At 50.9% G+C, this 21214-nt stretch overlaps 2 protein-coding genes across 9 annotated transcripts in view; one reads left to right on the top strand and one right to left on the bottom strand.

Moving 5' to 3' along the window:
• Window positions 1-169: 169 nt before the first annotated feature.
• KNOP1 (lysine rich nucleolar protein 1) lies at window positions 170-17821 on the bottom strand. Of its 3 annotated transcripts, none has more exons than XM_060079362.1 (5): window positions 17752-17821; window positions 13672-14579; window positions 11612-11680; window positions 6711-6788; window positions 170-4383 (listed from the first exon to the last, which is right to left on the bottom strand). In XM_060079362.1, exons 2-5 carry the CDS (start codon window positions 14575-14577, stop codon window positions 4072-4074), a joined length of 1365 nt encoding a protein of 454 aa, XP_059935345.1. In that variant the 5' UTR covers window positions 14578-14579; window positions 17752-17821; the 3' UTR covers window positions 170-4071. The 3 variants fall into 3 exon arrangements, with proteins under 3 accessions (XP_059935345.1, XP_059935346.1, XP_059935347.1); XM_060079363.1 differs by having other exon boundaries at window positions 17528-17783; XM_060079364.1 differs by lacking the exon at window positions 17752-17821 and adding an exon at window positions 17338-17496.
• IQCK (IQ motif containing K) overlaps window positions 17537-21214 on the top strand; it is a 128625-nt gene continuing 124947 nt past the window's right edge. For all 6 annotated transcript variants that reach the window (XM_060079374.1, XM_060079372.1, XM_060079370.1 and 3 more), the window contains exon 1: window positions 17537-18084. In XM_060079374.1, coding sequence (XP_059935357.1) covers window positions 17901-18084 — 184 coding nt within the window. In that variant the 5' untranslated portion in view covers window positions 17537-17900. The remainder of the gene's footprint in view (window positions 18085-21214) is intronic.

Genomic DNA, 21214 nt, shown 5'->3' with positions numbered 1-21214 from the left:
AAAGCCTGATTACAGTTCACACAGTAAAAGTAGCTAAAATAATTTTTTTTAATTTACATAAACTCATGTTTTAATTGAATAGCTTGGGACCAAGAATATGCTATGGATTTTCCGGCCAGCTTAATAGTGAGCCCCACCCCACCCCACCCCAATGCAAGGATTCTGTTGAGAAAATGGCCTCCGTTAAGGAACAGCGTGTACTGAAGAATGCACCTCAACTGAACATAACAGACATTCAGAAAGCACGGTGGTATTGCTCAAATGTTCCCAAGTGGCCTTTATTTCACAAAATTATTTCATTAAAATTATTTCCTATACCACTTTTACTATATGATACTATTCAAATGAAAATCAATCGGCAAATTTACAAATTACGCACTTTTAAGTCATCTGCGTTGAGGCTGTACACATCAGACAGCATCAGTGCCCAAGCCTGAGTCAGTGAATTCCTAATGCTCTTCTTCCATTAACCTGGACTTGGACTTTCACGTTCGGTCAGGTAGCCGTTACACCAAAGCAGCCTCTGAACCATATGTTACCTGGCCCAGGTGGAAGCTTAGATTTTCTATGTTCTTGTGTGGTTTCCTCAGCCTGTTACTAAATCAATTAGCCAGGCTCTGAAGACCATGGCCTACATGAGATGAAGTCTGCTACTACTACTACATGAAGGATGATGGAACAACAACAGAAAAAAAATCAAAAAGTTTTAGGAAATAAGGTGAAAGTGAGAAGAACTTCTGCACGAGGCCTGTATTACTTTTCTATTGCTGCTTTACATTACTACAAACTTAGTGGCTTAAGACGTCACAATTTTACCACCTTACAGCTCTACTGGTCTGAAGTCCAGTGGGCTTACCTTCAAAGTGAAGGTGTCAGCTGGGCTGTATTCCTTCCGGAGGCTCTAGGGGAGAATCAGTTTTCTTGCCTTTTCCAGCTTCTAGAGGCCACCTGCATTCCTTGGCTGGTGGTCCCTTCATCTTCAAACTAGTGACAGCTTAGTGAGCGTTTCTTGCAAGTCTCTTGATTTCTGTCCTCTCTTCTACTTCTCAGCCTGGATTATCTGGGCAGGCCCAGTCTAATCATATTAACGTCAGCTGATTAGCAAACTTAATTCCATCTGCTACCTTAAACTCCCTTTTGTTTTGTATCACAACATATTAACAGGTTCCAATGATTAGGACTTGGACAGGGGGTGGGGGGGTGGGGCATGCGGGCATTATTCCAACCACAAACCTGAACAGTTCTAAGTTTGCAGAGCTGAACACACAGTTTTTAAGGGGAGAACTGTGTCTATCTGGCAAATACTTTTGATGGGCCAGCCTAGTTACAGAAAGGTGGCCTCAGGGAGGGGCCTAGCGGGCTAAGGCAAAACAGCAGGAATCATCCCAAGGAATAAAAAAGTGGTTAAGAATCACGAGGTCTGGGGAATGGCTGGATAAAGGCAGTTATAAGGAGGGAAGGACCTTGCCATAGGAGGGGGGTCAGTCAGTGAGCAACCCCCAAGGGAGAAACAGCCAACAAGTTCGAGAATAGGGTTGTTATACATTCAGCTAAGACCTTGGCTGTGCTTAAATACTAGACCTCCCACCCATCTCTCCCAGATTCTGAGTAAAAATCCAAAAACCGCCTTGTTCCAGTGGAGACAGGCTGTGTGCTACACGGAGTCAACAAATGAGGAACAACATGGGAAATCACACCACAAAAACTTGCAGACAGCTTGAGGAGGGCCCAGGACATGGGGAAAAAGGGGGATAGGTGACTCAAGACAATGTTGTTCAATTTACAAAAGGACGGAGGCCCAGCTAACTGCAGGGCAGGAGCTGCAACTAGAGCAACAGTGGTCTGCACCTATGAGAGCAGCCAAGACAAGGCTAATAAGTTCAATCTGAGGACACTTGGCATCTTGCCGTCTTGGCTGCCCAGCCTTCTCTGCTTAGACCCTGCTTCAGGAACAGACTTTAATAAACCTTCCCAAGCCAAGTGGAGCTCATTCAGCCACACTGAGCTAGAAAGTCAAATCCTATCACACACAGACTGAAGATACTGAACAGCAAGAGGGGAGAGGCCTGACCACCACACCCTAATGAGAGCTACCACTGTGGGGACAGGCCATGGAAAATCGCTCAGCCACTCTCCGGAAGCACCCAGTAGACGGCTGAGCACAATCCTTCCTGACAGCCAAGCAGGCCCAAACTGTAGTGTGATCTCTCAGCAAGATAAAAATGATTAGAGAAGCACTGGTTGGTTCCTTTTACACTCGGCAAGTTCCTGTAGTGTGGATCAAGACTGGGAAAGATTTATTCCCCTGTTGGAAGGGGATGTGCCCTGAAGAGCTAACTCAAATGCAGAATCTTACCTCGTAGGCCTCTTCCGTTATGCATCTCAAGGTTGAATCCATGAAAGGCCAAGTTCACCTTCTGAGGGAAGTGGCCCACCTGAATCACTGCTAACACAGACTTGTAGGACTCTAGACCTGGCCGATGCTTGTTGCTCAGGGCCCAGGCAGGCCTGCCTCACCTCTGCCCCATGGGGCAGTAGTGGACCCGTGTTCATCTCACCAGCATCCAAACCTCAGTCTTCCTTCCTGACTGGCCTGAGTCTCCCTCCACATGCCAGGGGCTGGCTCAAGAATGGGTACGTGACCCACTGCTGGGCAATGAGTTATGACAAAAGGGCTTCTGGAAGTTTCCTTGAACCACAAGAAGGTTTTTCTTCTTCCTCTGTAATGGTCTAGTGTCTTGATACGCTGCCTGGAACTGCTACAGCCATCTTTCCACCAGCCTGATGGAGCCAACACTGAGGATGATGGAGCAGAGAGGAAACATTCGTTTCCTTCATGGGAAGCTGAATCAACCCCTACGACAGGACAGGACTCCCTGCCACGTGAGAGGCTGAATTTCCTGGCTGTCCAGGCCTGCTTGAGACACGATGTCTGTAGCAGGAGTTCAAGTCAAGTGGTGTGAAAAAGGCCCAATCAGAACTGGTATTTTGGGAAGCAAAATGCTAGGTGAATGCGGAGAAGGTGGTCACATGTCACTCGGGTGGCTATACCTGGAGCTTTGTGAGGCTGGCTGTAGCGTCAAGGCTTGGAAATTGTTCCCAGGCTGATGAGGCAATGCCCTGTCATCCCCACGTCTGTGCCTCCCGGCATTCGACCTCCTCCAGGGAAGTCGCCTGGGATTCTCCTCCTCGTGATTGAAAAGAATCCAGTAAACACGTCCCTGGGAATTAATGTGCCTCCAGTTCGTTCGTGTGGAGGACTAACCACCTGCTCCCTAAAACGCCTGTTCAGAATCCAGTTAAAGCAGGAAGATTAAACGCAAGCTTGCCACTGGGGTGGAAGGACGGCAGACGCAAAAGGCAACATGGGTTTAGAAACACATTTCCCAGCAGAAGAGGAAGCTCAGCCACATCTGCTTGGTGGCAAGCCAGACGCCTCTTTGCCTGTGGCTACTCCAAGAAGGGGGAGGGAAAATGAGCTTGCTTCTCCCTGTTTACATTAATCCTGCTTCCTGTTTGAGATCTAGGCATGTAAAAAGCTTCTGTTTCCTCAATTGAGGCATTTTAATCCTCAATGAGTATTCTGGGTGAGATTCCCTAGAGGGGACATTCAGTGTGGTGAACAGTGACATCGGTCTTGGGGCACAAAGGTACACTTGGCACTCACTGGCTGGGTGACCCCAGGCAACGTTATTAGTTCATTCCTGAACTTCAGTTTCCTCATCTATAAGATGGGGATAATAATAGCACCTGTTTCAGAATCATGAAGATTAAACACATTAATGCAAGGAAGACACATACGTGCCCGGCACATAGTAAGCACCGGACAAGTGTGAGCTACTGCTATTGATACTCACTGTCTTCAATAGGGACGGAAGCTTCACACAGAAAAGAGCAGGTTTCAGCCACTCACATGTTCTCCTCGTTCCTGAAACGAGCTGCCCTCACCCCACTTTGTCCAAGCACATCAACATAGTTGTCCTTTATCTCTGCAGGAGTTTGATTCGAGACAACTGTCCTATGGCTTTCATCTGTGTAACAGAACCGTTCTGGGGGACAAGACAGGAGAGTTTAATCTTCAAACTTGACTGACTTGGATGCATTCCTGTCAATATAAAAGATTTTGTCCGGAGCCGTGGAGAAGCCGAGGCCGGCCCTCCGGTTGTACTTCCAGCTCACGGCCCGGTCGTAGTCCTGCTGCAGATTCTGCTGCAGGGTGTCGGCCACCTTCTTGCTGAGGGCCATGTTGGGCCTGCCGACCATGTTAGGGGGGCGACTGAATGAAGGGGACAGATTTTTAAAGCCACCCATGAGTTTGAGAAATTTCAGTTTCTGTTCCTCATTTTCAAAGCCAGCAGTATCCCATTGGCCAAACTGAGTTCCCTGTGGTAAGAGAAAACAGGTGGTTACTTTCCTGGCTTCCAAAGCATCTTCCTTTCCCCAGCCCCCAGCCCCCAGCCTTGCCAGGGAGGATCCAGATGATCAAAGGCTTACTGCGCACCAGGCAGTGCTTGCGGGCACAGCAGTGGATTATCTTAACTCCAACCAGAGCCCTGTGAGGAATACTGTTGGTTCCCACTCTCCTGATGAAGAAATGGAGGTTTGCAGCTGGACTGGGGGCACAAGCCTACTTGGTAACCCTGCTGGAACTCCATCTCGGGTCTGGCCCACACCAGAGCCCACCCTTCATACTGAGTTGCCCGCCTGCCTTCCTCCTTCTCCCCCAATTCACGGCAGACAGTACGACACACCTCACCAGCTGGCTACTCATCCATCAGCCTAAGGTTTCCGTCCTTTGGAGGGTGGAGAGGGCAAGCGGGAGTCTGAAATGCATTTCCCTTCGCAGAAGCGCTGCACTTCACAGCAGGAAAGGAGTGGAGGCCCCGGGAAGTGAAGGGTCACACGAGTCGGAGGCTGAGCTAGCCCAGGAACTCGGGGGCCCCGATTCCTGCCCAGAGCACTCTACAACCCACGCACGAGTCGGCCAGGTTTGGGAAAATGCAAGAGAGCCCCTCAGAGCAGTGGCCCAAGAGAAGACTCCCTTCCCTCCCGTGTCTGTGGCCGAGGCCAGAAACCCAGCTCCCCATGAAGACTGCGACTTCGAAGACTTAGGATTGAGCCCCGCCTGCGTCACCCTGGTCAAGTAACTTAACCCCTGAGCCTCAATGTCCTCATCTATAAAACGGGGGCGTAACAGCCCCCGACGGAGCTTCACTGAGGCTCAAATCAGGTTTTACACCAACAACTCAGAGCCCAACGCCTGGTTCGCTTTAAGTCCTCGAAAACTGGTCATCTGCCCACCCCACCCCGCCAGGACTGCCGACCTCTGTGCCGCCTGGGAACTCTCCGCCTGTGAGCCAAATGCCAGCCTAGCACTTATTTCTAGGTCGGCTTTGGGAGAACAGTAAGAACCAGTCATTGTTACAGCTAGCTGCCCTGAGTGAACTGGTGACAAGCTCTCCGAGCTTCACAGTGCCCCCAATACAGGCATTAACAACTGCTTGCCAAGCCTTCACTTTCTAGGAGAGACCACCTCTGACAGCCCCGCACCGGGTCTGGGGAGAGAGCTGCCAGAGGCTGACCAGTCCTGTGAGCCTGCTCTCACAGGGCTACCGACCCACTGAGAGGGGACCCGGTCTCAAATCCCCACCACGTGCCTCAGCAGTCAAGTGGCCCCAGGTCTCAGGAGGCAGGGCCACCTAAAGCATCCCCAGAAGATCCCCGCCCCTATGCCCCCGGACCACCCTCCTGCTGTCAGGTCCCTCCAGGTATAGCCTCTGGGCCACTGCTCTGGATGATGCTGCCTTGTTTCTGGCCTTCCTCACTCAATCATGGAATCTTATCAGCTCTGCCCAGTTCAAGAGGATGGAGAGAAAGGAGACACTAGAGGAATGACATAACAAAGCCCCATTCTATATCCCTCTGGGCCAGAGCATGAGTCCCATTTTACAGGTGTGGAAACTGAAGCTCAAAGAAGGGAAGTTACTTGCTAAAGGCTCATAACTATAGAAGGTGGCAGAGCCAGGAACTGATCTCAGGTCTTTTGATCCAAAGCAACTTGTTCTTTTCTGTGCTGCACTAGGAAAGCTTAAGACAGTGTTACAAGGAAGCAAGTCCTTCCGTCATCTGGATCCTCTGTCCCCCTCTCCCAAATCCACGTCGTTTATTAACAAGTTCTCTTCTCTCCCCTCTGCCCTCTCCTCTACCCCAGTCCCCGCTGCCCCACATAAACGCCCTCCAGCAGGTCCCACCGCACCCTCCTGTCCCTCTCTTCAGCCTGACCTCGCGGTCCCCATGCCATACGCTCTCCCGTGCCATCTCCTTGGGCCTGGTTTGGAAATTTCCCATCCCAACTGGACCACAGGCCTGCCACCTCTGCCCCCGCCCCTGTCCCAGCAGCTTTCTGAGGGCACCACCCACTGCTGGGAGGAGCTCGCCATCACGTGCCCCCAGCGACTGATGACTGGGACACCCCGCCCGTCCAGAGCCAGAGACAAGATCCAGGCTGCTTAGCTCAAGCGGCCAGCTCTCCAGGAGCGGGGCAAGCACCCCTTTCCCAAGAAAGGAAAGTAGCTCAGGACGAGCTCTGTGGAGTAGGGAGCCGGCTGGCGGGCGGGGGCTGCTTTTGGGCCATATGGACTTGGTCTGCCGTCCCTGCAAGGTGAGGAGGAGGCGGGAGCACCCCTCGCAGAGCCCAGCGTGAAACTTACCGTCTGCTTCCTGGTGTCAGAAGCTTCCGTCCTGCCCGACTCACGATCGATCTCTTCTTGCAAGGCCTTTCGCCTCACCTGAGCAAGGGAAAGGAAAGGAAAGAGCACAGTGAGACAGCCGGTTTCGAGCTTCAAACCCAGGACAGAGAGGAGGTGGGGTGGGGGGACTGGAGGGGGATGGACAGCTTTGTTCTGCTGCAGACCGGGGGGAGGCATTTGTCAAAAATACCCTCTAATCATGTGAGGGGCAATCCCTTGGCCTAAAACGTGCAGGCCTCATTCACCCTTCTTTTCCATTCCTTAAGAATGAATCTTCCAGCGGAACGCCCTGGCGGTCCAGTGGTTAGGACTCAGCACTCTCACTGCCAGGGCCCGAGTGGTTCAATCCCTGGTTGGGGAACCCCATGCACTGAGTGGTGCAGCCAAATAAATAAATAAATAAATAAAAGAATGACTCTTCCTAGACACTGAAGCTTATCCTCCTTTAGCATTAGAAACTCTTCTGTTTGTAAGAGCCATCTGGGGTGGAAATTTTCTCAAAACACATGCCCAAAGCCCTGCCTGTATAGAAGATATTGTAGTTAACTTTCTTGCTGACAGTATCATCTTCTAGAAAGAACACAGGCTCTGGAGTCAGGCACAGACTAGTTTGAATCCTACCACTGCCATTAACTAGTTGTGTGGTCTTGCGTAAGTCAATTAATCTTTCTGTACCGTGGTCTATCTATCTGCAAAGAGATGGAAATATCAGCTACCTTGGAGGATAAATGGGAGATGGAGAACTGCGATACTGTGGTTTATAGTAAGAAATATATGACAAGAAATATATATATATATATATATATAAACTCATCCCCATTCCTGGCACAGAGTTCCAAAAACCCTAGGAATTTCCTAAGTGATGGGAACAATCAAAGTGTCCTTTGTTACGTTAATTGGGTGACTTGTAAGCACCTGAGGATGGGGGCTGGTTGCCAGAGAACCAACCACCGATGAGAGGGCTGGAACTTTCAGTCCTGACCTCTGGGGAGGGGAGGGGAGGAGGAGATTGAGCTCAGCCACCAAATGGCCAATGATTTAATCAACCTTGCCTCTGTAATGAGGTCTCCACAAAAACCCAAAAGGTCAGGGTTCGGAGAGCTTCTGGGTTGGTGAACACTGGAGATTTGGGGAGCGGAGCTCTCGGAGAGGGCATGGAAGCTCCACGCTCCATCCCACACACCTGCCCTGTGCGTCTCTTCCACCTGGCTGTCCCTGAGTTATATCCTTTCATAATAAACCAGTAATCTGGCGAGTAAAATGTTTCTCTGAGTTCTGTGTGCCACTAGCAAATTAATTGAAGCTGAGGAGGAGGTCTTTGGAACCTCTGATCTGTAGCTCTGATCAGAAGCACAGGTGACAACCTGGCCTAAGACTGGCGTCTGAACGGGGGACAGGGGTGGAGAGCAGTCTGGCGGGACTGAGCCCTTCACCTGAGCGGTCTGACGGTATCTCCAGATAGACAGCGTCAGACTGAGTTGAACTGCAGGACACCGCGTGGTGTCGGGGAATTGCTGGTTGGTGTAAGAAAGCCCCCAGCCCCACGATGAATTGCGGTGCAGAATGTAAGACAAAGAGTCCCTGGCACACAGCAGGGACACCTTGCACACTGTTACCAGAGAGGCTCAAGGCCACAGTCAGCACACTAGTGACCCTGTGGTTTGATACAGAAGCTTCTAGGGCCCAAGGGTTCAGGTGTGACTTTAGCTGCTCCCAGTTTGTGGCCCCTCCTCTTCTCTTCTAATCTACCACAGGCTGAAATTAGGTGAAGATTCATATAGTTCAAAACTACATAAAACAGGACTTCCCTGGTGGCGCCGTGGTTAAGAATCTGCCTGCCAATGCAGGGGACATGGGTTCGAGCCCTGGTCCGGGAAGATCCCACATGCCGTGGAGCAACTAAGCCCGTGCGCCACAACTACTGAGCCTGCGCTCTAGAGCCTGCGAGCCACAGCTACTGAAGCCCATGCACCAAGAGCCCATGCTCCGCAACAAGAGAAGCCACCGCAATGAGAAGCCCGTGCGCCGCAATGCCGCAACTGGAGAAAGTCCGCGCACAGCAACGAAGACCCAACGCAGCCATTAAAAAAAAAAAAAAAAAAGAAACTGCATAAAACAAATCCAAAGGGCAGCTGTAGGGATGAGAGAAATGATGGTATATTCCTATGTCAGAGTCATGCTGCTGACGGAGAACAATGTGGATGTGCACTCACTGAAGCGGAAAGCAGCTCACCAGCTAAATGAAAAAAGTGAAAAGAACAGTATACAGAGCATGATTGTACGCTGCTTTAAAATCACACATACACAGTTACAAAGGAAAAATCTAGAAGGATATAACAACAAAGGGTTAACAGTGATGACTATTAGGTGGTAGGAGGGGTCCCCAACACCCGGCCCGCAGGAGGTGAGCGGCAGCCAGTGAAGCTTCATCTGCTGCTCCCCATCGCAAAACTGGTCCCTGGTGCCAAAAAAGTTGGAGACCGCTGCGTGGTAGGATTTCAGTTTGCTTTCCCCGCCCCGTATTTTTTTTTTTTTTAACACAATGAACTTTTTACCAGAAAAAGAAAGGGAGAGTTGGGGCAGAAAGCTTCACATACATTGAGATCATCTGTAACCCAAAACAGAAGTTTTCTTTAAAACCGTGAGGTATTTAATAGGCACGAATTCATAAGAAGCAAAGAGGTGTGTGGTGGGCCTTGCCCCTGTGAGCGCCGGGACGCCTGGGAGAGGCGCCGAGGGTAGGGGCTGGGCCTGGACGGGTCAGGGCCCCACCTCCATTCTCCCCACCAGCCACTGCAGCCCGGGCCCCCGTCCCCAAACGATGACCTGCAGGAGGCTGGGGAGCCCCTGGTTCTGGGGAGCCTGTGCTCTGTGCCAGGCCCTGGACTGGGCCCTGTCAGCATCATCCTACTGAGCCTCTCCGCCCCAACTACCTCAGGCCCTCCCCTCCAGGGAGAGAGGCCCCCAACACCCCAAAGGCATTAGGAACTTCCTAGCAGCATCTTGTAGGCCCCCCTCCTTGTAGTCGGCTGCCTTGCAAGCACTCCTCCGTTTCTCTCTCCTGCAGCGGCAGGGCCATGACACGGGCCGTCCCCACATCACACCCTGTTGCTTCTGTCCAGCAATTACTGGCTGACACAGCGTGAGGATGCAGGCAGGTGAACGGCTGCCGCTTACAAAGCACAGGTCTCGGGCAGGCCCTTGTTGAGCGCCTCCCAAACGGCCTCGTTTGGTCTTCACAGCCACCTACATGGGGGTCCTGAGGTTGGTGACTGCCAAAGTAACCTCATTAGTAATGGCCCAAGGCTGTACCTATGTGGTTACTATGCTGTCCTGATAGGCCTTGGGGTCCAGGATCATAAAAATATCCTAATTCTAGAATGTCCAGCTCCCACACAGGATCTGGGCATGACAGAAGCAGAAGCTGGTCCACAAGAGAACAACTTCTCCTAATGCTCCTGTACAACAACTGCATTTCTATATACTAGCAATATATACAACAATAAAAATTGAACGGAAATACTATTTACAATAGCATCAAAAATATAAAATACTTAAGGAAAATTTGACAAAAGACATGCAAGACCTGTACACTGAAAACTATAAAACAATACTGAGAGAAACGAAAGACCTAAATAAATGGACAAAGATGCCATGTTTATGGATCAGAGGCCTTCATACTGTTAAGATGTCAATTCTCGGGCCTCCCTGGTGGCGCAGTGGTTAAGAGTCCGCCTGCCGATGCAGGGGATATGGGTTCGTGCCCCGGTCTGGGAGGATCCCATATGCCGCGGAGCGGCTGGGCCCGTGAGCCATGGCCGCTGGGCCTGCGCATCCGGAGCCTGTGCTCTGCAACGGGAGAGGCCACAACAGTGAGAGGCCCGCATACCGCAAAAAGAAAAAAAAAAAAAAAAAAAAAAAGATGTCAATTCTCCCCAAATTGGTCTGTAGATTCAAGGCAGTCTTAATCAAAATCCCAGCAGCATTTTTTGGTAGCAACCAACAAGTTAATTTTAAAATTTATACAGAAGTGCAAAGAACCTGAAATAGCCAAAGCAACTTAAAAAAGAACAAATACTAGAGACTTATACTACCTAATTTAAGACATTATATAGTTACAATAATCTAGACAATGAAGTGTTAGTGTAAAGATAGACATACAGATCAATGAAACTCAACAAGAGTCTAAAAACAGACCCACACCACACACACACACACACACACACACACACACACACACACACACACACACACACACACACTCAACTGATTTTTTACAAAGGTGCCTAGGCAATTCATGGCCCGTGGGCCATGGCCGCTGGGCCTGTGCGTCCGGGGCCTGTGCTCTGCAACGGGAGAGGCCACAGCAGTGAGAGGCCCGCATACCGCAAAAAAAAAAAAAAACTCATCGAATTGTACACCTTAAATATGTGCAGATTCTTGTATGTCAATTATATTTAAATAAAGTTGCAAAAGACCAAAAAAATAAATAAATAAAATGCTCCTGAATGGAGGCCAGGAGGTGGTGACGCGTGGGCCGGGCAGAGCACGTGCCCACTGCCTGGCTGCAGGTCACAGGGACATGTCCCCTTTTCCCCCTGCAGTGGTTATGAGGAGGACAACCTCAGCCTGGGATTCTGAAGGACCAGACAGCCCCTGAGCCAAAGTCAAGGCAATGAACAGCTCTCCCAGCATGAAGTGGGGGAGGCCACAGGCTCCCCACCACTGGAGAGGCGGCAGAGGCTGGCCTCGTTGCCTTTGGAGTCCCTGATGCCTCTGGGACCAGGATCTCATGGCCTGGCGGGAGGCGAGTGTGCGTCTGGGGAAGGGAAGATGCCCGGGAGGACGAGGACCGGTCGTACCTGGTCTATGTGCGCCTCGTCCATGTTGCCCTTCTTTTCCAACACTACCTCCAAGTCCGTGTCTGGCTCCTGCAAAGAGGGCAGAAGGAGTAAGGCTCGAGCGGACGATGGCCTCTGCCCTGGCAGCCCAGCCGGATGAGATCTCAACAGAGTCCAGAAAAGACTCGAGACTGGAGCGCTACGCCCACAGAACACCTGCCATCCTTTCTCTTCCACGATTCTCCCCAATTCTGTCCTGAAGACTGTGGCCCTGACCTATCTGACAGATGGACGCACTAAGGCTCAGAGAGGTGAAGTGACTATCGTGAGGTCACCCCACAGCTCAGGGACAGGGCTGACACTAACCCAGGTCTCCCGACACAGGCCTAGAGCACAACCTTTCCCACCAGGCGTCACCTCACTTCCCAGGGTGACACCAAACCAGCAAGAGGAGAAAGGCCAAGGCCCCCATTGACAGTGGGGGAGGAGGGGCTGGCGAGGGCCAGGGAATGCAGAGGTAGGGCTGGGGGCCTGCAGCAAACCCGAATCCCCCCGGTTCTCTCCTCCATACCCCGCCCCAGCCCCCCAGCTCCGAAGTTCTGGTCGGTACCTTCTCTCCTGCCTGGGCAACCAGGACAGGCTCTAACTGCTTCCCCGCCCCCAGCACTGGTGCATTTCACACAGCAGCTCGGGTACACCCTCAATTTACATCATGTTATATGTCAACGCCGTCTCAATTAAAAAATAATAAAACCAACCTCAACTGGGTCACACCACCCGTTCCCCAGAACCCTCCAGGGGCTCCCATCTCATTTACATGGAAATCCAGACGCTGCTGGGACCCCAGCTGGCCTGGCTCCCGCCACGCCAGCCTCTTTGCTCCTCCCAGGGCCTCTGCACCTGCTGCTCCCTCGGCACAGGCGGCCCCAGGCCCTCACAGGTCTCAGCTCCCACACAGAAGCCTTGCTGGGCCTGCATGGGCCATGCTCTCCCGGGCCACCCTCTCTCACTGGCCTCAGCCCCTGCGGGACCATCTGACAGTAAGATTCAGGTTGGCCACTTTCCCCTAGTCCCTCAGCAGTGACAACTGCCACGTCCTCGCTTCGGGTGTGCTCTGCCTGGTACCCTGCGTCACTGTGGTGAGCCCTGGACGGCTCTGTTCCCTCATATCGCCTGCCGAGTCCCAGTGCTCAGACCGCTTCCTCCCTCCCCTCCCCAGTCAAGGAAGCCCGCCAGGGTGGAGAGCACATCTCTGCCATCTTCACCAGGCCGCCATCCCCTCCCTTCCTCCTGGTAACAGGGCCCCGGTATTCCTCTCAGAAACCAGCTCCCCCAGTTTCAGAGAGCGGAGTTCCAGTGGGACTGACACCCTCGGCCCCTGCCCACTGGCTTCAGATCTGGGCTTCTGGTTTGTGACCCAATTGAGATCTGGGAGAGCAGTGCTGGGACGTTCCCTGTAATAGTTTAGGAGGGGCCACCCCTCTCCTTTTGGGGGTGGCTTAACTACTATGAAGAAAGGCTGGAGATGCTGGGAGCATCTCACCACGGGGTTGGGGTGGGAAGGAACCTGACATTAAAACCAGCATTGAAAAATACAAAGCCCGGAGCTAGGGAAAGCCACACAGGCATCTCCTGCAATCTAAATCTATTTGATCCCTAAATTGTGTATCCTGAGCGCAGATAGCTATGGACATCATATTATCTCAAATTATTTGGTTCCTGAGCTTTAGATAGCAAGTGGCAAGAGTTCAGAAACACAGGGATTTATCTGAAAAGCTTATTCTAATTAATCCAGATCCTGAGTGCAGATAGTGAGAACTTGGGTAAAGTTTCGATAGCAAGGGATCCCTGTATTATTGAGACTATTACACTAGCACCTGGATCCAGCTATACCTGAAGGTAGTAGCCCTCAAACATTCTAGTTACATGTGTTGATAAATCCCCTTTTCTGACTGAAGTCAGTTTAGTCAGGGCTCTGGCAGCTAAAAAGCTGAGTGCCTGTGTGTGCGCGTGCACACACACACACGCTCCCAACTTCCACCCTATTCTCCCAAAACAGTGTGCTTCTGAAGGAAGCCTACCTCCTCCCAAGGTTCTCCTGCTACTCTGCTCTCCTGCCTCCTCTTCTTCCTCTTCAGAGCTGGCTCCTCAGTGTCTGCCTGCTCTGCCTTTTTCTTGGACTTCATTTTCTTCTTCACAGGGGCCTTGGGGTCCTCTCCTATTGGGATGTATTCTGGAGCTTCAACTTTGACTGACTTCTTTTTACTTCCTTTCCTACGGCTGCTCTCCACAGACCTGGAGAGCTCAGGGTGCCCCAGGGGGATATCTCCCTCCTGGTGGATTTTCTTTTTCTTCTTCATCTTCATGTTGTGTTCCCTGGGGCTCCCCTGCTTCCGTTTCTGTCCCGAGGCTGCCTGCTCAGGGACGCCACCTTTCCCAACTGAGCTAGTGTACAAAGCATCCCTGGCCTCACAGAACCAAGGGTCCCTGGCTGAGAAGGCTGCAGCTCCCTGTGCCTTCTTCTCCTTCTTGTGTTTTTTGAGCTTCTTGCCAACTCTGGTCACCTCCTCGCCCTGCCTGGGGTCTGGGGAGGTCTTCACCCTTGAGCCAGGGGACATGGACCTTCTCTTCTTCTTCTTTTCCCTACCGAGGGACTCAGATGGACCAAGTGTCTGCTTCCTGGGGCTGGGCGATGGCTCAATCCGTTTGGCACGTAACATGGTCTCAGGTTCTAGGGGCTCCTCGCAGACGGTGCTTTGACCTTTCTTTTTCTTCTTTTTCTTCATTAGAGGCACTTCGGGTGCCTGCTCTTGGACCATATCCTTCGAGGGTGATGTGGCTCTTGTGGGACAAACCTCCGCAAAATAACTGTCACTGTTTAAAACCGAGTATTGAGTCTCTGGTTCTTTAACTACCTTCTTTTTCTTCTTCTTCTTTTTCTCTGGGAGCCCAAGGCCCAGGTCTCCTTTGTGAGTCTTAGTGATCATTCCTGAAAAAAGAAATGGTACAAGTTAACCCCATGCCAAGCCACCCTGAGTACAATTCCACTAGGTATTACCAAAAGTCACGTTTCCTGGAGTGGATGGTCTGAAAGGTTAGGGGCTGGGAAAATGGGCATGATTCCTGTGGAGCAAAGGGAAATATGATCAAAGAAACAGAATGGAGTTTAAATCCTGACAGCCCCAGGCTGAAATCCAAGCTGCTCCCTCACCTTAAGTCAACCACCTATCCTCGCTGGGCCTTAACTTCCCCAGCTGAAAATGGGGGGAGATAACACTTCCTTCCTCAAAGAGCTGTTGGAAAGAATAAACAATAATCCATGGAAAGTGCTTGGTACATCACTGACTCCCTTTCCTAATCCTCTTCCTCAAACCTCTAAGCCTAGTCATTCTCTCCAGAAACGTATCCTGTGCCAGCCACTGAGGGCACAACTGCACTCAAGCCACAGGCCAGGCACGGCCCCCGGGGCTTACCTTTTACTGGATGAAGGGGACAGAAATCCTGAGGTCAGCTCCTCTTGCTGTCACCAGAGGCAGTAACTGTGTCACAATTAATCCATTCCCTTGCTTCATCTAAAGAGCGCTTCAGCTTTGCGTCTGAAAATTAACTGCCCCCGCACGCACCGAGGGTGACTTACTCTTCTAATTACCTTCCCATGTGGCTAGTAATGAGAGCAGCAGCAAGGTATGGTGAGGAGCCCCAGCTGGGGCTGAGGACACCTGCATTCAAATGGTGACTCACATACTCTTGCCACACAGCACTGGCTTCTCCGGGCCTGAGTTTTCCTATCCATAAAAGAGGCACTGAACCAGATCAGATCAGAGGCTAGTGCGGAGGGGAGGAGTGAGGAGGGGGAGGAGTGAGGAGGGGGAGGAGGGAGAGGAGGGGGGGAGGAGGGAGAGGAGGGGGAGGGGAGGAGTGAGGAGGGGGAGGAGGAGGGGGAGGGAAGGAAGTGAGGAGGGAGAAAGGGGAGGAGGGGAGGAGGGGGAGGAGGGGAGGAGGGGGAGGAGGGAGAGGAGGGGGGGAGGAGGGAGAGGAGGGGGAGGGGAGGAGTGAGGAGGGGGAGGAGGAGGGGGAGGGAAGGAAGTGAGGAGGGAGAAAGGGGAGGAGGGGAGGAGGGGGAGGAGGGGAGGAGGGGGAGGAGGGGGAGGGGAAAGGGAGGAGGGGAGGGGAGGGGAGGGGAGGGGGAGGGGAGGGGGAGGGGGAGGGGAGGGGGGAGGGGAGGGGAGGGGAGGGGGAGGGGAGGGGAGGGAGACGGAGGCCACATCCAGCTGTGGGGGATCCATTGTTTTTAATTTTTAACACATCCACTGTTTTTAATTTTTCAAATAAATTGTCAACATTTAATGATTGGAGAAAGCACAGAGCAACCTTGAACACTCAGCTTTTTTTTTTTTTCCTTTGGCAGGGCTGGGTGGGGGTCAAGGAGGCGCCTATGAGAAGGGGCTGGGTCCTCAAGTACATTTCAGCTTCCTGTTGTACTACGTCTCTCACACCAGTCACCACCCCAGTTCCTGCTCCCTGGACTAGATGACATGGTGACACTCAAGGAATCCAGAAACAAACGGCCTCTCACAGGAGCTTTGGACAGTGGGCGGGAAAGGCCAGGGAGCTTCTCCATCCTGCAGCTTTCTTCAGAGCCCAGAGGGTCCATACTGGACCTTACTTTTAGCTGCTTCAAAGAGCCAGGCTAGGCCAGAGCTGTAGCTCAAGTTCACTCATAATTGGCTCCAGGAGCACCTGGAGAGCCAAAGGAATACTCACTCGCTTACTCCTGTCTGTCTGGTTTTCTGTTGTATTCCCAGGGCCCAGCTCTATACCTGGCACAGAGCGGGTGCTCAATAAATACTCACTGAACGAAGGAAGGAATGCTAGAGACACAGAGGTGAACAAGAGATGACTCTGCCATCAAGAAGCAGGTAGGTGTGGGTGGGAAAGACGTGTGTTAACAATGATACAGGTGATAAAAGCAAGCACAGGGGTAAGGTCAGGGTAAGACAGGTCATCTAATCTGGCCTACCAGTTGTCAGGAAACTTTCTGAAGGACAGAGGTTTCCAGCTTGGGCAAGTGCAGGATGGTGCTGCTAGTCCCTAAGACAAAGAAACTGAGGTGGGGTGGTAGCGGGGGAGGCGAGGGCTGAAGGAGACAGGCTGGTTGGAACAGATGCCTTGAGATATCCATGTGGAGATGTTGGTGGACAGGTGGATGAGGCTCAGAGGTGACTGGGCTGACATGGGTGACGTAAACTTAGGAATATATGGATGGTAAGTAAGCCTTGAACAGAACGAGCCTGAGACAGAAACTTAAGGAATACTAACGTTTAAATGGGTGGGCTGAGGAAGAGGGGCCTGCAAAGGAGAGGGAGAAGGTGCAAACGTGGAGAGGGTGGAGTCAAGGGCACCAAGGGTGCCTCAAATGGAGGAGTGGTCTAGAGATCGAATAAGAAAAAGAAGCCAAGGAGAGGCTGTCCCCAACTTAATCCCCTTCTCTCCCCATCTCCGCCGTTCAAATCACTGTAGCATCCTCCTCTTTAGCACTGAAGATCCTTCTCTTCAAACCTGAGATCCTAAATGTATTCATTCCTTCAAGGAAAAGGGAAGAGGAAATGAACCTTACAGCTTCTCCTGCGAACGCAAATGCTTTCTCCAAAAGCGCTTTTTAAAGTCTCGCGGTAGCCTCGTGAGGCTCGGTATGAGTAACCCATCTCAGAGACGTGAAAACTGAGGCTTGGAGGCTTTTAATTTACCTGCCCTGTGTGCCAAAGCCAGCAAGGGGTAAAACAGGGATTCGAAACCAGCCCGCCTAACTTCAGAGCCTGTGCTCTCCGCATATGGCACCAACACCCCACTCCCACTGCAGGCTCACTAGCAGGAAGCAAGAGAGCCGGGAGGCGAAACTGCCTCCTCAAAGGCTCTACCGCGCCAAAGCTTCCGCACCAACACAGAAGGAGGGATTACGCCGGGTCCCGGGCCGAGCTCCAAGGCGGGAGAACTTGCTGGAGACTGCGGCCGCAGGCCGGGGCGAGCGCACACCGGCGACGGGGGAGACTTGAATCTGAGGGTGCGGGTCGTCCTCCAGTCCCTCGGTTCTCCGCGTAAGTCCCCAGGCCCAGTCTCTAGCCCCAGCTCCGTCCTGCCTGGTAGGCGCCCTCCTCACTCACCCGAAGGCCAAACTTCCCCGCCTCCACGTGAAAACCCACTCCGCCGTGACCCGGAAGCCAATCTAGACTCGCTGGCCCGCCCCCGCAAGGTGCGGTTCCTTCCGGGTCGCGGACTCGCGGGGAGCGTGGTTGCCGTGGAAACTGCAGCCATGGCGGCGCCGGGACGGGTGTCCAGCGTCTCTCAGCGCTTGGAACGGGCGCTTTCAATTGAGTCGTCCATCACCGCCAGGACGCCAGGGCCCGTCGTGTCTCCTGTGTCCCTGGATATGCGCGTCTCGCCGGGGCAAGTTGCGGAGCTGCCCGGCAAGAACCTGTGGGAGCAGATCTGCGAAGGTAGGCAGCCCGGGCCGGCCGAGAGGGGCGGGACTCGGGCGGCCAGGTGAGGCCGGCGCTTCCTGGGCGCCGACGGTGCGTCCGGCGGCTGACGCGCGAGGCCTCCTGGCAGCCTCGCCGCGGGCCCGCCGGGCTCCCCATGTTACGTAGGGGAACCAGGGGCTCTGAGAGGCTTGCCCGAGGTTAGGCAGCGCAGCCTCCAGCCTGCATCCATAGTCAGGTCGAAGGCAGGGGAAGGCGGAATAAAGGGGACCAGCTGGTGTGGGCCAGTGGTGCTCAAATCTCATTTAGTGAACAGGAAAGAATCGGTGGGACGGAAATGGGGAGCTTGTTGAAAACATAGGTTCCCAGGCCCCGCCCACAGGGCTCCTAATGGGGTGTAGGGGATCTGCACTTTGAAGGAGCACCCCAGGTAATTTTGATGTGGATAGTCTGTGGTCCACGCGTTGAGCAAACCTGGTCTGGACAGATTTGGCTTTAATCCTCTTCTTCTAGCCTTCCTTAAAATTCGTAAGTGGAGTTTGTTTAGTTCACCTTCTTTTGTGGGCCTACATGTACCCTTGATCATGAGGCCCCACAGTACTCTTCACATACGTTGGACAGGTTAGGCATACCTCCGAGATGTTGCAGGTTGTGTTTCAGACCACAGCAATAAAGCGACTCACAGGAATTTTTTGGTTTCCTAGTGGATATAAAAGTTATGTTTATACAATACTGCAGTCTATTAAGTGCACAATAGCATTATGTCTAAAAAACACCGTATATGCCTTAGCTTAAAAATACCTTATTGCTGGGGATTTCCCTGGCTGTCCAATAGTTAGGACTCCGTGCTTTCACTGCCCAGGGCCCTGAGGGCCTGGGTTTAATCCCTGGTCGTGAAACTAAGATCCCACAAGCCCTGCAGTGAGGTCAAAAATAAATAAATAAAAACACTTTATTGCTAAAAAATGCTAACCATCATCTGAGCATTCAGTGGGTTGTAGTCTTTTTGCAATACTAATGTCAGACAGCACAGTTCATCATGACAAATGTAATAATAATGGAAAAGTTTGAAATATTTTGAGAATGTCCAAAATGTGACACAGACACAAAATGAGCAAATGCTCTTGGGAAAATGGCACTAATAGACTTGCTTGGTGCGGGGTTGCCACAAACCCTTCAATCTGTAAAAAACTCAATACCTTCTAAGTGTAATAAAGTGACACACAATAAAACAAGGTATACCTGTATTTTACTTATCCTCGGTAAAGTGAGCATAATAATGACACCTATTTCAAGGTGTTATGAGGATGCAGCTAAAGGGGCACTTCAGAAAGGGCTTAGCAAAGTGCTCGATTTACACCAAGAGCTCAGTGTATATTGCTCTTAATAATGCTGGGTGTTTTTTTTTCCTTCCTAAGATTGTGAACTCCTTAAGGTCAGGAACTCAGATTTTTCATTCTTGTGGCTACCATCATTACTTCAGCTGTCTGAAACAGCGCTGTCCAATAGAACTTTCAAATATGGTAGCCACTAGCCACATATGGGTATTGAGCACTTGAAATGTGATTAATGCAATTTGATAACTGAATTTTTTGTTTTACTTCTAATAAGTTCTAATAAACTTACACAGCTACATGTGGCTAGTGACCACTGTATTGGACAGTGCAGGTCAGTAAATGTTTGTTGAATGGAGGAAAGACTGAATGTACCAGTATATGGGACTAGGTAGAGGGAGAGAGAGCCATGAGTTGAGAGAAGTGGAAAATACAAAGGAAGAAGAGAATAATGGACTCAGAGTGGATAGATGCCCTGGAAGGCCATCTATTTCAACTCCTACCCAGTGCTTGAATTCCTTCTCCTGTATTGCATTAGACCTAGAAAAACCTTTTTCATCTTGAATGTTCTCCTTGTAACTTCTACCCTTTGCTCCTTACCCTCCTGTGCTATGATCCAAGTTGCTAGTCACTCTACCATTATGAAAACACCCAAATAGAAGGTTGTTATTGTGGCTGTCTTTTCCCCAGAGCTTTCACTTCTCCAGGCCAAACAGCTCTTCATAATACAATTGACTGGTGGTGTTTTGTTAAGGAAGCTGCTCAACCTCATCTCTAAGAGGGGATAATCCTTGTACCTACCTCACATGGCTGTTGTGAGGCTGGAATAAGATAATGTATGCAAAGGTGCTTGCACAGTGCCTGGCATTTAGAATGTGCTCAATAAATGTTCGTTATTGTTGACAAAGAAACATGCTTTGCATTTGTTTTAGAATCATGGAGTTTATTTTTCTCAAACAGGCCTGTAGGGAGAAAACAAAGACAAAGGGTTTTGTTGCTCTGAAAAGCAAGTGAATTGATGCCACTTACAAAGTGATAGAGTTACAAAATGAAGTTAATGAGGTCAAAGATGGTGAATTTATACACGCAGGCACTGTAATGACTATTATAACCTGGATGATAGATCCAGCTTCTTAAAACAAACATTCTAACAAATGCAGTTTTCTATAACAAACGTAGTAAATTCAGTTTCTCACAGCAAACATGAAAAACAGGCTTTGTAATAAACCTGTGTTTGAGGTTAAGTATTATATTCTTTTAGGATATTTCCATTTAAAAAGCAAATTATCACAGCAAACAGACCTATCAGAAACTCAATTTCAGGAAAATAAGATACAGAATAGGTATTATTAAGACCTTTATTCTACCTGGCTAGTGCTTTGTGTGTGTGTGTGTGTGCGCGCGCACGTATGATGACTTACTTGTGAATGTTTTTCAGTTTTCTCATCTTTCCAGTGACAGCTGACCTAGGGCTTTGTATTCTCAAAAGCACCTGTATTAGTATCAATAAACGTCTTTCCTGTCAAGGCTTCTAATTAGGTCTTGTAGTTGCTTATGACAATGCTTTTTAACTATGGTTTTACCCGGAACTGATTCAAAGTATTTGGAGCTCACAGTCTTTTATTCTGATATTGCTGCCATTACTTCCATCGGCATCCTTATTTTTGCCATTGGTTCATCACTCCAAACACTAGTCTCTGGCCTCAGCGCTCGGGGCTGTTGTGAAATCAGGTCCCTTCTTCCCACTTGCCAGATAACAACATGGTCCAGTTCTGAATCGATGCTTGTTCCCCCAGCACAGCAGCTGAGCACAG

Source organism: Mesoplodon densirostris, chromosome 16 (assembly GCF_025265405.1).
Source record: "Mesoplodon densirostris isolate mMesDen1 chromosome 16, mMesDen1 primary haplotype, whole genome shotgun sequence".
Lineage (NCBI taxonomy): Eukaryota > Metazoa > Chordata > Mammalia > Artiodactyla > Ziphiidae > Mesoplodon > Mesoplodon densirostris.
The sequence above is the reverse complement of the archived record's forward strand: the minus strand, read 5'-3'. Positions and strand labels throughout refer to the sequence as shown.

Bases quoted from the DNA above. Each gene is read 5' to 3' on its own strand.
- KNOP1 (XM_060079362.1), bottom strand. From the start codon at position 14,577: ATGATCACTAAGACTCACAAAGGAGACCTGGGCCTTGGGCTCCCAGAG. The intron at 6,789-11,611 runs GTACGACCGGTC...TCCCTTGCTCAG, and splicing joins ACGAGGCGCACATAGACCAG to GTGAGGCGAAAGGCCTTGCA. The intron at 4,384-6,710 runs GTAAGTTTCACG...CTCTTACCACAG, and splicing joins CTGACACCAGGAAGCAGACG to GGAACTCAGTTTGGCCAATG.